General features: G+C 36.5%; 1 protein-coding gene across 1 annotated transcript; it reads right to left on the bottom strand.

Annotated features, from left to right (window-relative positions):
- Positions 1 to 218: 218 nt before the first annotated feature.
- On the bottom strand, positions 219 to 10,755 carry LOC107733837 (transmembrane channel-like protein 5). Its single transcript, XM_016545641.1, has 17 exons — positions 10,540 to 10,755; positions 9,722 to 9,824; positions 9,564 to 9,633; positions 9,204 to 9,458; positions 6,881 to 7,023; positions 6,386 to 6,533; positions 6,152 to 6,307; positions 5,898 to 6,067; positions 5,726 to 5,801; positions 5,539 to 5,636; positions 4,396 to 4,491; positions 4,227 to 4,302; positions 4,013 to 4,146; positions 2,894 to 3,058; positions 1,041 to 1,119; positions 835 to 918; positions 219 to 426 (listed from the first exon to the last, which is right to left on the bottom strand). Exons 1-17 carry the CDS (start codon positions 10,628 to 10,630, stop codon positions 364 to 366), a joined length of 2,007 nt encoding a protein of 668 aa, XP_016401127.1. The 5' UTR covers positions 10,631 to 10,755; the 3' UTR covers positions 219 to 363.
- Between the last annotated feature and the right edge of the window lie 5,188 nt (positions 10,756 to 15,943).

Raw genomic sequence — 15,943 nt, 5'->3', positions numbered from 1 at the left:
TAAAATGTTAGTTCTTCACCTAGTACAGTGGTTTTCCTACTTGCGAGGAAATTATGGAGCATTACACATGAAAAACAAAAAATGTATGAATATTTATTTGTCTTGTTTTAGTCAAAGCCATTATTTAACAAAATTAAAAATGAATGAAAATTAATACCATGTGTGAGACTCCATAGAAAACACAGTGTCACCTAGACAAGCACAAAATGCAATTCCTAAGCCATTCCTGCTAATGTTTCCAAATAATTCCTCTTCCCATTCAGCAGAGAGATGATAGTTGGAATTTTCGAAATAAGTTACAGATTAATGCAATATTTACAAAAAAAAGGCATGTACAGTATAAAAATAATTAAAGAATATATTTCACATATCCAAGGGCAGCGTATTCATCCAGTTTGGGTTGAAATGTGGTGTCTGGTCAAAGTCCTACATAACAGAAATTAACATCAGAATGTTTAAAAATGCTTTCAAATGAGCAAAATGACTTTACAATAGCAACTTGAGCAGAACTGATCAAATCCATAAGCTCCATTTCAGCTTTACTCAATATATGATCTATAAATAAATGCTGTAGGTATTTTTTTCTGCTTTTACAGGCCATCATAACAGGTGAGATACATAAATCTAGCTTCCTGTCTGTTAAGTGGTTGTGGTGTTTGAAGGCACAGCCCCTGGCAGTAATCTTCATTAGGTAGGTGCCCTTATTCTGGTGTTTGTCGGGCTAAAATCTCCACAATTGCAATATGTTTCTCTTTCTGTTGAGTACAGCATTTTACTACTGACAACTAGATGCAAGGAGGAAGCAGAACAGACAGAACACATGAGAACAAGCACCTGAGGTCTGTAGGATGCCATTTCCCTTCTCTCCTTCTGTAGATTTTGCAGTTTATTCAAGAGAAATGCTTTGTCCTTTCCTTCCTGACAGACAGATGGAAGAATGGAGTCACTGAGGTTAAAACTCTTATCCATATATAGTAGTTTTTGATGACACTGAAGTGCGGTGGATGCTAAAGTGAGGTTCGTATGATCTCGGCACTCACATTCACGATCTGCTCTCGCAGAGTCTTGATGAGCTGTTTCCGTCCCTGAATGATTTGCCAGAGAAAATAAGTGATGACTCTGAAAGAAGATAGAAAGGAATGAGAAAAGATCAGAAAATCTGCCCAGAAAAATATGGGTGAATATATGGACCTTTCCTATGTGAATAGTTCACAAAACATCCAGCTTGTGGACTTACAGGACGATGAGACTAATCAGGTAGTAGAAGAGTTCACTTATGTTATGAGTAAAACAAAGCTTTGGGGTTCTTTGCATCCAACATGCTCTTCACAGATGACACTTATTTACATATTAAAATATTTATTTGTTGATATTTACACAAATATCACTTTAATCAGAATAAATTATTAGGATGTATCAGAATATGTGTTGAGGAAAAACAATCAAATTTCTATAGGTAAAATGTTAGTTCCTCACCTAGTACAGTGGTTTTCCTACTTGCGAGGAAATTATGGAGCATTACACATGAAAAACAAAAAATTTATGAATATTTATTTGTCTTGTTTTAGACAAAGCCATTATTTAACAAAATTAAAAATGAATGAAAATTAAATGGTACTACATGGCCATGATTTACCTAAAATAAGGGAACAAATGAATACAGTGTGATATTGATTTAACTAAAACAAGGGAATGAATTAATAAAACATGGCCATGCACAAATAAATCTTGGGAACATGTTCTTAATTTGTGACCAGACTATCTAATTTATTTCACACATACCATGTGTGAGACTCCATAGAAAACACAGTGTCACCTACTAGACAAGCACAAAATGCAATTCCTAAGCCATTCCTGCTAATGTTTCCAAATAATTCCTCTTCCCATTCAGCAGAGAGATGATAGTTGGAATTTTCGAAATAAGTTACAGATTAATGCAATATTTACAAAAAAAAGGCATGTACAGTATAAAAATAATTAAAGAATATATTTCACATATCCAAGGGCAGCGTATTCATCCAGTTTGGGTTGAAATGTGGTGTCTGGTCAAAGTCCTACGTGACAGAAATTTAGATCAGAATGTTTAAAAGTGCTTTCAAATGAGCAAAATGACTTTACAATAGCAACTTGAGCAGAACTGATCAAATCCATAAGCTCCATTTCAGCTTTACTCAATATATGATCTATAAATAAATGCTGTAGGTATTTTTTTCTGCTTTTACAGGCCATCATAACAGGTGAGATACATAAATCTAGCTTCCTGTCTGTTAAGTGGTTGTGGTGTTTGAAGGCACAGCCCCTGGCAGTAATCTTCATTAGGTAGGTGCCCTTATTCTGGTGTTTGTCGGGCTAAAATCTCCACAATTGCAATATGTTTCTCTTTCTGTTGAGTACAGCATTTTACTACTGACAACTAGATGCAAGGAGGAAGCAGAACAGACAGAACACATGAGAACAAGCACCTGAGGTCTGTAGGATGCCATTTCCCTTCTCTCCTTCTGTAGATTTTGCAGTTTATTCAAGAGAAATGATTTGTCGTTTCCTTCCTGACAGGCAGATGGAAGAAGAATGGAGTCAGTGAGGTTAAAACTATTATCCATATATAGTAGCTTTTGGTGACACTGAAGTGCGGTGGATGCTAGAGTGAGGTTCGTACGATCTCAGCACTCACATTCACAATCCCCTCTCGCAGAGTCTTGATGAGCTGTTTCCGTCCCTGAGTGATTTGCCAGAGAAAATAAGTGATGACTCTGAAAAGAGAGAGAGGAATGAGAACAGATCAGAAAGTCTCAGATCTGCCCAGGGGGAGAAAAGGTTTCCTTGAATATCTGGCTGTAAAAAATGGATGTTTCCTATGTGAGTAGTTCACAAAACATCCAGCTTGTGGACTTACAGGACGATGAGGCTAATCAGGTAGTAGAAGAGTTCACTTCTCAGTATGTTTTCAAATATCCACCCGACCCAGTGATTTTCAGGCAAAGAATCAGTCCAATTGAAAATGATGTGGAAGGGGGTGTCGAGACCCTGGAAGGGCCCACACTGACCTGAAGGCTTCAGACTGCAAGACAACCAGAAAAAACTGTATCATTGGGGTCGGTTCACACAACGCATTTTATGACCCACTGCTTTTGATTTGTTTTTCTATGTAAACAATGCACTAGACCAGTGGTTCTCATCATTTTAATGGCAGGGTCCCCCATTGTCCATAACCGTTTTCAAAGGCCCCGTGACCAAATGTTCATGATTTACTGGATAGGGATTTAAAAACTTTTTTAGGCTCCCATTATATATTTGGTAATTTGGCATAACTGCAAAATAAATGTCTATTATTTAAATTGAAATGTTACATAATTTTTACATATCTTTTCTACTGTACGTTCAGAAGATAAGATAAGATGGTCTTATTTCAAATTGTTTTAAATAGTCTTGAAGTGCCCTTGGAAGCAATTCATCTAAACGGATGTCTTTGACCGTTACGCACCTCTCAGTCTCACGCACAAGCGTCTGTCCTAAAACGCAGTATCAAGTTAAAAGATGTCCAGCTTTTTAAAAAAGTGTATCTTAAGACCCTGCATTTTTTTCCATTCCTCTGTGCTGCATCTCACATTTTTTAAAGGCAAGAATGCAAATGGCCTTGTTTACACAATGCAGCCTATGATTTAAAACACAAGGTGCAGTGGAACAGTCTTGAGACATGTTCCTTTTTAACTTGACACAGTTACCCATTTTGTTCTTTTCATGAACATAACAAGAAAAACAACCAAATTAAAATAAATTTGACATGGTATTTTAAAAATATGGCACTTGAGGAACAAAGTGTCCATCGAGCGCATGTTTACATAAACAAATTATTAAAAAAGCAGCACAGCGGAATGCAAAAACACCGCTCTATAGTCTGTCACCTGAAAAGCAGCTTATTAAGTGTTCCTAAAATGTAGCACTGTAGAAATGTAACTTGGTAAGAAGACAATTGATGAACCAAAACTGAAAATATAAAATGAAGGGGTCACACCTCCACACTGTGAATGCTACCATGGACAATGCTCCCACAAACGAAGGGAAGAAGAGTAGGGCAATGAAGACTGTTTGTATCTGAGCGGCTCTGCCAGTGTGTTTGGGAGGCTGACAGTTCATACTCAGACTGATCTGAAACGGGAACCATAAAACGAACAACATGCAATATAATCTTGACTGCAAGGACAAAGTGATGCCATAATGGTGCTTACCTTTTTCATGTAAAAGATGATAAACAATTTTAGGACTTGCATTACAGGAAGTAGGGGGGAGAAGTAAATTCCAATCCTGGGCAGACAGGAAGAGAGATAAAAGAGACAGTGCAATCAGCTGGAAGGAATATCAAAGTATAGAGCTGAAGAGATGCAGATATTGACTTACCAAGCCAGAGTCTGGGCATAGATCAGATCAAGTACATTCCTAGCAATGTCAAACTCTGGGACGCCAAGACTCTGGATGCACATGGTTCCGATTACACTGTAGCAATTTTGAAAAAGTGAAATGAAAGTGAATCTATTGATTCTGTGTCATGTGTAATCGGTAATTACTCTTCATATGGAATGCACATGAATAGTACTGTAATGTAAACCATTTCCTTAGATTTATTTATGTATCTATCAGTCTGTAAAAACAGAGTTTATAGTACAAAGTATAAGGCAAATATATTATTTACAGTGTACACTACCGTTGAAAAGTTTAGGTTTAGTAAGATTTTTTTAAAATAAATATTTAAAATAATTTTAAATACATTTTATTCAGCAAAGATGCATTAAATTGAACAAAGTTAACATTATAGGTCTTTAAAATTTCACAAAATAATTTTATTTTAAATCAATACGGTTTGTTTGAACTTTGTATTTAGAATCCTGAAAAAAGGATGTCTGTTTCCACTTATAATAAGAAGAAATGTTTCTTGAGCAGCAAATCAGCATATTAGAAGGATTTCGGAAGGATCATGGGACACTAACGGCTGTAGTAATGATGCTGAAAATTCAGCTTTGCCATCACAGGAATTATATATATATATAAATATATATATATGAAGAGTTCATTTGCAAAAACAAACAACTCCGTTTTTAACCATTTTCAAAGATCATGTTTTTTTCATTGTGCATTCCAATTAATCTCAATCAAACTGAAACTTAGTTATCCGAGTTATATGTTTTTACAAATAAACTCTTTATTCATATATATATATATATATATATATATATACACACACACACACACATATATTCAGCCTAAGTGCATAAGATAATTCAAATCCTTTTAAAAATTTTACCAACCCCACACTTTGGAACAGGTAGCCTATTTATTATTGCTTGAAACTGTAATATGGTAATATGTAATATGATAATATGGAAACTGTGAAACAACACTAAAGCTGCAGAATATGTTTCCCTGTTGCAGCAGATGGGTTTATACTATAGGTTTAATGTGGAAGTTGTCTACTAAATGGTTACGTGGTTTTTGCAGACATACATCAACAGCCAAAATGTACTTGACTTGCGGTGTTTGACTCACTTGCGTAGGAATTCCCCAAAGAAAATGCCAAGTAGACAGAATATGAAGTCAATTATCAGCAGTCGATACACGCTCTGCCCCACAAAGGACTCCCAACACTTGAATAAAAAGATTACAGTCGAGTAAAGAGACACATAATCATGCTTTGCAAGTAACCCATAATAAAATGAACTCTTAGTGCACCTACTGAGATATTGTTGGGAACAAAATTCAGCCAGTAAAAGCAAAGGATTCCAAGAATAGACATCTTCAAAATAACATTTCTAGGAACAAAACAGACAATAAAGGCGAGGTCACCTGACATTGTTAGCGATGGAAATCTGGTGCTTCTGGTAACTGTAACGAAACAATGATCACACCTCACAATGCTGATGTAGATCTTTGTGCGTGGGTTGGAGTAGCTCTCTATTTTGCTGATGAGAGAGTAGAGAAGAGGCACTATCAGGTTGATGAGCGACACGACCACAGGCAGAAGCAGAGTAGATGCCTCAGCCCCTAAATCACTTGGATCGTGATTGAAACTGAAGGCCTGCAGCAAAACATAAGCACGGGAGTATGAAATGCAAGCAAAATACATATTATTGTGCTATTATTACACTGTAAATGAACTCACCAGTTCTGGATCTGTCCCCAGGAAGTAGATGCCTGCACCAGATCCTAGGGCAAGTCCTAAAGAGAGTAGCCAGGCCAGTAGGTGGAGAGACAGATGCTTTATTCTGTCAGACAGAGACATTTTGTTTTTCTCCTCTAACCTTTCTGATAAGGACTCCTGGAAGACATGTGCAAAATGAGCCAATGGAAACAGAAAAGGGATGACATCTACAAGAAGACACGAACAGGTATGAACCTTCAGCTGAATGGCGAGATTGTTCTTGTTGTACTGTATGGCTTTTGCATTGACAACACTGAAATCCCAGCTGCACAGGAGACGCCATGCTCCTCCAGAGACAGGTCCTGTCTCGAGCACAAAGTTCTTCTGAAAGGATCTGGACATGCTGAGGAGGAGGAGGAGGAAAAAGAAAACCAGATCTTTTTGCATTCCCTTCTGGCATTGAAATGGTAGTTTGTTGCATCAATCATTACTTCTATTCATATGGTGACCTTTGAGTCCCAGTATGTAAATATTCAAACATCAACACATCCATATTTTTAGGGAAACAATCAGCCATTGACTTGAACGTTCAATATTTCAATATGGCTTTCAAATGGCAAATATTCCATATGTGAAGTCTGGGAAAATGTGTAAATGCTCAACAGGAAGTGATCGAGCTACAAAACAAGCTTTGTATTGCTTGTATGCCGTAAAGGCCTTAATAACCTACCGTACTGCTAAATATGTTACCTGTAGATAAGAGACACCCCACACAGCACCAGATATGCAGCTACGGTGAAAAAATAGGCCAACTGCATGTTGTAGGCTGGTTTGGATACGATCACTTCACCATTGTAACCACCATAGAACAAGACCGTCTGGTTGAAATAACCCTGTCGACAGAGATATTGGCACTTAATAAAACCAACGTTTTGTATAACGAACATTTGACAATTAGGATGATTTATTTAAATGAATACTCCACCCAAAAATGAAAATTCACTTACTCTAAAGCCATCCAAGATGAGTCTGTTTCTGAAGATTTCATCTGAAGATCTGGAGAAATTTACATCACTTGCTCACCAATGGATCCTCTGCAGTGAATGGGTGCCGTCGGATTGAGAGTCCAAACAGCTGATAAAAAACATCACAATAATCCACAAGTAATCCACGTGACTCCAGTTCACGAGTTAACATCTTGTGAAGTAAAAATCCATCAATTAATGTAATGTAAAGTGAAAAGCTGCCTGTTTGTAAAAAACTAATCCATCAAGACATTTTCACATTCAGACGTTTCCAGCTAAAATTCAAGTAGGCTATTCATAACATTTCTTTCTCCAGTGAAAAAAAGTCATCTGGTCTGAATCAGTGGATAAATATGCACAGATCAAGCACTGTTTACAAGCAAAAAAAGTCCAAAACAGTTCTAAACAAATATGATGTGAGAGAACAACAGGGGATGGACTTTTTTCACTGGAGAAAGCATTATGGATTATGAACTTTTGGATTAGGGTATTTTGGCCAGACGGGACGATTTAAAGTTAAAATGTCTTGATGTATTTGTTTCTTACAAACACACAGCTTTTCACTTCACATTACATTGATGGACTAGAGTGTGGATTATCGTAAGGTTTTTATCAGCTGTTTGGACACTCATTCTGACGGCACCCATTCACTGCAGAGGATCGATTGGTGAGCAAGTAATGTAATGCTCAATTTCTCCAAATCTGTTCCGAAGAAGAAACAAATTTATCTATATCTTGGATAACCCGAGGGTAATTTTCAGCACACATTTTTGGGTGAACTGTTCCTTGAAGATAAGCTAATGCATTAATTAACATGTTGTTAACAAAAATTTTTTACAGCATTTAATATAGATTAAGGAGAATCTCTACATGGATACATGCTAATATATTTGTAATATATTTGTCTGGGTAGGTGTGTGTACACATGTGTATGCATATGTGTGGGCATACATATATATCCTCCTGACTGCCAGCTATGGAGTTTTGTCTTCTGTAGAGGACATTATGTTTTAGTGATTTCTCTGAGACGTTACATGTCACAGTTTTAAGTCTGGATGTCCTGTACAGAGCACATTCAGGGCTTTCCAGAGATACCATGATTGGATGTTTCTCCATGACCACTCCCTCTCCTTAGTCTTTAAATATGGCTGACATTCATTTAGTGGTCAAGTGTAACACTCTTATGGAAATATGATAATGTTTTGTAATTATCATTTAAATCTGACAAATTTTCAAATTGTTTGTCATAAATCAACATCTCAGGAAAATGTTATGGGGTATCAAATCAAAATATGACCTTCTGTTATGAAACAGGACGTCGATTTCATACATGTCCACTGTAGAGGACACCAGGACTTAAAGCATGTTTATTACACATTTTGGGAGACACAACAAATGAATAGAGAAAAAATTATGTATTGATTTGTGATTAAAACAAAAATCCCACTGTTTTTGCCTTTTCATGTCTATTCATGTCTTTTTATTTCTTAAAAAAACAGGATTTTTTAAAGTCCCGATGTCTTCTACAGAGGCATAACATGGCATAACATATGAATAAAATATCATTTTTCAAAAATTTTATTTTTCACATTTTTTCTTATGCACTAAACAATGTAATGACATGACAAAATACTAAATTCACAAAACTGTTTTTCCTGGTAGTCAGGAGGATATTGTATTGTATTAATGTTTATTTATTTATTTTTGTTATGTGATATGTGAATGTATAGTATTATCTGTTAGGATGTATTTTCTATGCCAGTGTCAAAGATGAATTTCTGTTCAGGAAATCTGGACAGACAATAAAGTTAAACAAAACTAAACTAACTTTTAAAACTGTATAAATGATTCGATTATATATATTAGATTACAGATTACAATATTAGATTAAACTATTATGGGCAAGCATACATTAACAATGAATATTTATACAATCATTTACCTTAATCAATGCTGTAAATGCTTATTGTTAGTGCATGCTAATGCACTTGCTGATGTGAACAAATTAAACCTTTTTGTAAAGTGTTAATTAGTCTATTTGGACTCACCACCCCAGTGAGGAGCTCAAGTCCTCTGAAGCCTGTGATGCTGCTGATATTGGGCGCGTGCACAATTTGTGGGATTGTGATGAAGCAGAAGTTGACGATGAGGGAGAAGAGGTTGAACTTCAGCAGCCACTTAAGGAACAAGAAGTAGGAGAGGACAGAAGTGCCAAACCTGCCGCCAATCTCCTTCAGAGTGCCCTGCCATATAATCAAATGCTGCCTGGCTGATGCCAAGCTGGCACGAAATCTGCGGAAAGACTGGAAGAGGGGGCTTATTAGACCTGAAATATCATGCAGCACTTTTAGGAATGTGAAACTTGATAATGACAAATCTGTATTTAAAAATTGCATTTCACTTTTTACCTGAGACACCTGCTGACGGCAGTCTGCAGCGAGGATGGTCTTTGAGAGTTTGACAGAGTTCACTCTGTTCCTGTTGAGACAAGTACAAGTTCAGGTTTAGATCAAAATTAGCATTGTGGGAAATATTGCATAAATGTATAATTATAAAAGATGTTAACCTGATTGTTTTCTTCTCATTAAATGGCATATGTAATGATCGTATGGCTTGAAATCTGGCTCTGGCTGACAGGTTAACCAGGTCAGATACCAGTTCAGATGTATCTGGGATCACAAGTATCTTCAGTTAGTTCACATCTAAAACTTATTACTGTAGACAATCCAATATTTTTTATTTTTTATATTTTATAATATATATTATATATAGATTTTTTTCATTTATATAAATCATTTATATTTATATACTACAACTATGATAAAAAAAAAAAGACATTAATACATTTATTCAGCAAGGACACATTTAAAAGTGACAGAAAATACATTTATATTATGTTACAAAAGATTCTATTTTTAATACTGTACTTTCGAACTTTCTATTCATCAAATAATCCTGAAAAGCAATTTTTTTTATTTTCACAAAAATATATTAAGCAGCACAACTGTTTCCAACATTGATAATAATTAGAAATGTTTTTATGAACACCAAATCTGAATGATTTCTGAAGGATCATGTGACACAGAAGACTTGAGTAATAGCTACTGAAAATTCCATCACAGGAGTACATTACATTTTAAAGTATATTGTAATAATATTTTACAGTTTACTGTTTGTTTTTTTCTTTTACAACATACTGGTTCTTTTTAACAAATAAATGCAGTCCTGGTGAGCATTTATAGACTCAGTGTTTTAGAGTTTCAAAAACATCAAACCTTTTGAATGAGTGTGTAAATATATTTACCTTTATGTATTTAGGAGACACTTTTATTTAGCCACTTACGTTGCATTAAAGCTATACAGATTCTGTAAAACATGACTTACTGTTTTCAGTTTCCTGTCGGATTTCGTTCGCAGTAAGTCCCAGGTTTCCCAGAGCAGTGCCATGCTGTGGGAAGACACTCATCCTCCTCATCCTGCTGTTTTGATCATAGATTTGTCTTGACAGAGAAGAAATAAATTCCTTTTAAATGTTACATGTGTGTGTGTATATTTCCAGGAATAACAGACTGCTGGGTTTGCTGACCTCACTGAGGAACAAGGAAGTTGTGGTTTAATTGTAGGATACAAGGTACAAGTGGTCTGTATCTCATTTTATCTTTGTCTTGTTGTCCGGGTGACAGGTTTCACCAACCAATACCAAGCAGGAGGAACTCTGTGGCCAGGTGTCCTATTACATTTAAAAAGGTATTCATTAGTTATTCATTAATTGTCTTCCAACTCGTCAGCAGCAATATAATGATGACATACTGAGCAACTTCTGTTGTTTATTTTTGATAGGATGCAAAAATGGCCAGTACAGGGTTGATTTGTCATTCTTTTGTTAGCTTTTTGGTCATTTAACGATTTGATTTTACGATTTTGATTGTTCTGTTGAAGTGCTCAAAGTGTAATGTAGCTAAGTTAAGTCATTGTGTTTACTCTGCCACATTTTTCTTGGTGACAAGATTCATTCATGTTGTTGATGTTCAACTTAGTGCAGCTGTGTAAAAAATTAATATAATTCAGCACTAAATGATCAGTTAAATCAAGATTTTTTTAGGCCCATATATTTAACAGTGGCTAGGCCTTGTTTGTCTTATTTTTTATTTTGTTTATTAGGGAGTAAATTAAAGTAGGACTAATATTTTTTTTAAAGTCATGTGACGTCCAAAATGAAACACAAAAATATTATATTTGCCTTGTTTTCGTGTAAATGGAAAACGCTTATGAATGCTTAAACTGGTTTCTCCTGGTAGATATGCTTACCTAAATTTTAACATTAATGATTAAATGACTAACAAAACACAAAAAGTCTGTCCCACATACTAGAGTCGCGATGTGGCCTGCAGAAAGCCTCCCTGAACGATGCTTTTTGGAGAAAGCTGTTAAATCAAGATTTTTTTAGGCCCATATATTTAACAGTGGCTAGGCCTTGTTTGTCTTATTTTTTATTTTGTTTATTAGGGAGTAAATTAAAGTAGGACTAATATTTTTTTTAAAGTCATGTGACGTCCAAAATGAAACACAAAAATATTATATTTGCCTTGTTTTCGTGTAAATGGAAAACGCTTATGAATGCTTAAACTGGTTTCTCCTGGTAGATATGCTTACCTAAATTTTAACATTAATGATTAAATGACTAACAAAACACAAAAAGTCTGTCCCACATACTAGAGTCGCGATGTGGCCTGCAGAAAGCCTCCCTGAACGATGCTTTTTGGAGAAAGCTTTTTTTTTTTTCGAGTCATTGGATGAATCAAAATTCCCACCATTTCGGTTTTCTTTGTCGTGAAGTCTAGTTTGGACTATACTTTTATATATTTACCTATTATGGATATTCTCGGGGATGATATGTTATGACAGGTAGGCTAAGCTAAACGCTATCCTGATACTTTTATTTGTTCTTTGGCGTTCTGTTGTTTGGGTTGCTGCTGTCTGTCGAACACATTGAGGAAAAAGGCCACAATTAAATTATGTGTTAATTTCATTCATTAACACTTAATTAATTGTCGAAAACTATTACCACAATAAAAAATAATAAGAAAACATTTACATTTCTCTCAACGGTTTTTACCCGAGTTACTGTTACTGCATTAGCTACCGTTGTCATTCTGAATAATTATAAAAGCTTCATACATTCGTTTAAATGATATTAGCCTACATATGGAGATTATTTTGAAGTGGTAAAAATAAACGTAGTAGGCCTATAATAAAACGTAGGAAAACGACACGAAAACGCCACAAAAGCATCACCTATTTTATTAAAACAGGCTAAATGATGTTTTGCTGTTGGCATGTAGACGTCTTCAGGAAAACTGTGATTGTACAGTTCTGTTGTTCACACTTCTGCAGCTACACACATCAGGCAGTAGATGGCAGTATTGGAACATTCATCTTTTTTCTTTTTTTCACCCAAAAGTTATTTGTCAGTCCTCTGCTGCTGCGAAAGATATAGCAGACATTTATAAAAGTGAAATAGTTTTTTATTATTGCTTTAATAAGTTTAAATGTAGGCTAGGCATGCACAAGAGCTGAATGTGGAAAAACTCAAAGTGTATGAATGCTTTTAGTTGGGGTCACTCCTAATGGCAGTTTTTGACACAGGCAGAGCAATTATACTGTTGAAAATGATAATGGGGTCAAAATTAAAATGTTCACTCTAGATTTCATGAAGATAGCCTGGATAATTTATGCATTTTCTTCCTTTCAGCATGGCTGAAAATTGAAGAAAAAAAAAAAAGAGGAGTATTGATAATCGTGGTTAACAGTATGCCTTGCATAATTCATGAAAATATGTGAAGGCTTCATTGAGATATGTTTTAAAATATACTGGGGATATTGTATGTTTAATGACATTATTATCACAGCCCTATTCTGACTTCTTTTTAAAGTACAATGTGCATTCATTGATTTTACAATGAGGACATCAGGCAGACAGATTGGATAGTGTTCATTACTTTTAATGCTTTTTGTTCAAATTAAACATACACTGAAATCCTATAATGCAACATCAGATCTGGCTTATGATTCTGAGAATCATGTTATTGTAATTGTATCGTTACTTTTACCCAGAAAACTCCAATATATTCATTCCACACCCATCTGACCCTCCGTATCTCTTTCAGGGTGGCTCTGTATACTTGCAGCTGACAGTATTAGTCCGACATGTGATTCGCAGGCTTGAGCAAGGGCCAATTAACTGGTGTGAACCTTTCAGTGGCAAATCCAGGCCCTGCCAGAATCCGGACCGCAGCTGTGTGATGTGTCTGACCTGAGTAACGTGCCTGTCCAAGGGCAAGCCATTCAAACCAACACATGACGGCTTTTCACACTAATCAGCGTGCCCTGAAGGATGTGCCACTTGACGTGCCTCACAGAATCATGTGCAAGGTGTATAGTGTATCCAGGCTGGTAGATCCATGGCACAGGCCAGGGCAAAGCAACAAATCCTGCCGACCCAGAGATTCCCCTCAGCTAAATGTCATGCGAGCTAGTTTAGTATCGCTAGGACTGAATCCCGCTGACCCTGCTGCACACAGACGTATTTGTAGAAATAGCTGCATGGGTTTGAGCACGCTTTCAGTCGATCGTTGCGGCAAGGGGTCACGGCCATGACAAATGTCATTTGCTTCTGGGAGACGGCTGAAATGTGCCAGCGCAGTGACTGTTCGGGGCAGGGGTGACGCTGGGGGCAGACGAGGCCACGGGCCATGTGCCACTTAGCAACCAGTCACATTTTGTTGATGAAGACGTAAACAATGTTAGACAGTGGCAGGGACTGATAAGAATGGGGGGTCGTTATGGTGACAGGATTGGAGGATTGTGTGATGTGTCTGACCTGAGTAAAGTGCCTGTCCAAGGGCAAGCCATTCAAACCAACACATGACGGCTTTTCACACTAATCAGCGTGCCCTGAAGGATGTGCCACTTGACGTGCCTCACAGAATCATGTGCAAGGTGTATAGTGTATCCAGGCTGGTAGATCCATGGCACAGGCCAGGGCAAAGCAACAAATCCTGCCGACCCAGAGATTCCCCTCAGCTAAATGTCATGCGAGCTAGTTTAGTATCGCTAGGACTGAATCCCGCTGACCCTGCTGCACACAGACGTATTTGTAGAAATAGCTGCATGGGTTTGAGCACGCTTTCAGTCGATCGTTGCGGCAAGGGGTCACGGCCATGACAAATGTCATTTGCTTCTGGGAGACGGCTGAAATGTGCCAGCGCAGTGACTGTTCGGGGCAGGGGTGACGCTGGGGGCAGACGAGGCCACGGGCCATGTGCCACTTAGCAACCAGTCACATTTTGTTGATGAAGACGTAAACAATGTTAGACAGCGGCAGGAACTGATAAGAATGGGGGGTCGTTATGGTGACAGGATTGGACAGGACAAAAAACCAAAAAAAAAAAAACATCATGGGATTAATATGAGGCCTCAGTGACTCCTTTATTCTGTCAAAATGATTCATGAAATATTTATGGCAATAATGGGGAGGATTATTCTAGTGCAGTGAAACCCGATCAGAATGGGTAATTGTATCCACTGCCTCTGTGGGTGCAGCGAGAGAGGAGGGTCGTGCCTCTAAATCTGAACCAAATAGTACTCTGTGTCAGTCAGAATGAAGGCGAGGGAACACACTCTGTCACTGCAATGAGATGCGAGTCAAGGATGAATATCTTGGCATAATTAAATTATGCCGTGGCCTCTTCCATTGCCTGGGCACTCCACTGATTTGTTGTTTATTGTCCATCAGCTCTCTTATTGGGCACATGCAGGGAATCTTACATGACCCCTGGTTAAAAATATATATGTCAATACATATAGCATTGTTTTTATTGTTGACTTGAACTAAAATTAAATTTGGTAATTGAAGTAAAATATAAATATTAGATGAAAAATTATAAATATTGTCTATAATGGAAATGAAAACAAATTAAAGCTAAATAGAAATGTTTAAACAAAACTGATAAAAATGACAAAAGCATATAACAAAATTAAAAAAAAAAAAAACATCATCGGATTAATACGAGGCCTCAGTGACTCCTTTATTCTGTCAAAATGATTCATGAAATATTTATGGCAATAATGGGGAGGATTATTCTAGTGCAGTGAAACCCGATCAGAATGGGTAATTGTATCCACTGCCTCTGTGGGTGCAGCGAGAGAGGAGGGTCGTGCCTCTAAATCTGAACCAAATAGTACTCTGTGTCAGTCAGAATGAAGGCGAGGGAACACACTCTGTCACTGCAATGAGATGCGAGTCAAGGATGAATATCTTGGCATAATTAAATTATGCCGTGGCCTCTTCCATTGCCTGGGCACTCCACTGATTTGTTGTTTATTGTCCATCAGCTCTCTTATTGGGCACATGCAGGGAATCTTACATGACCCCTGGTTAAAAATATATATGTCAATACATATAGCATTGTTTTTATTGTTGACTTGAACTAAAATTAAATTTGGTAATTGAAGTAAAATATAAATATTAGATGAAAAATTATAAATATTGTCTATAATGGAAATGAAAACAAATTAAAGCTAAATAGAAATGTTTAAACAAAACTGATAAAAATGACAAAAGCATATAACAAAATTACTGAAACTTACAAAAATACAAAATATAATACTACTTTTTAATAAATACTATAATAGTATATAAATAATAGTAAATTACTGATACAAAGGTATATCAGTAATATATATATATATATATATATATATATATATACACTGCTGTTCAAAAGTT

This window comes from Sinocyclocheilus rhinocerous, unplaced genomic scaffold, assembly GCF_001515625.1.
Source record: "Sinocyclocheilus rhinocerous isolate Xijiao unplaced genomic scaffold, SAMN03320098_v1.1 scaffold189, whole genome shotgun sequence".
Classification (NCBI taxonomy): Eukaryota; Metazoa; Chordata; class Actinopteri; order Cypriniformes; family Cyprinidae; genus Sinocyclocheilus; species Sinocyclocheilus rhinocerous.
The sequence above is the reverse complement of the archived record's forward strand: the minus strand, read 5'-3'. Positions and strand labels throughout refer to the sequence as shown.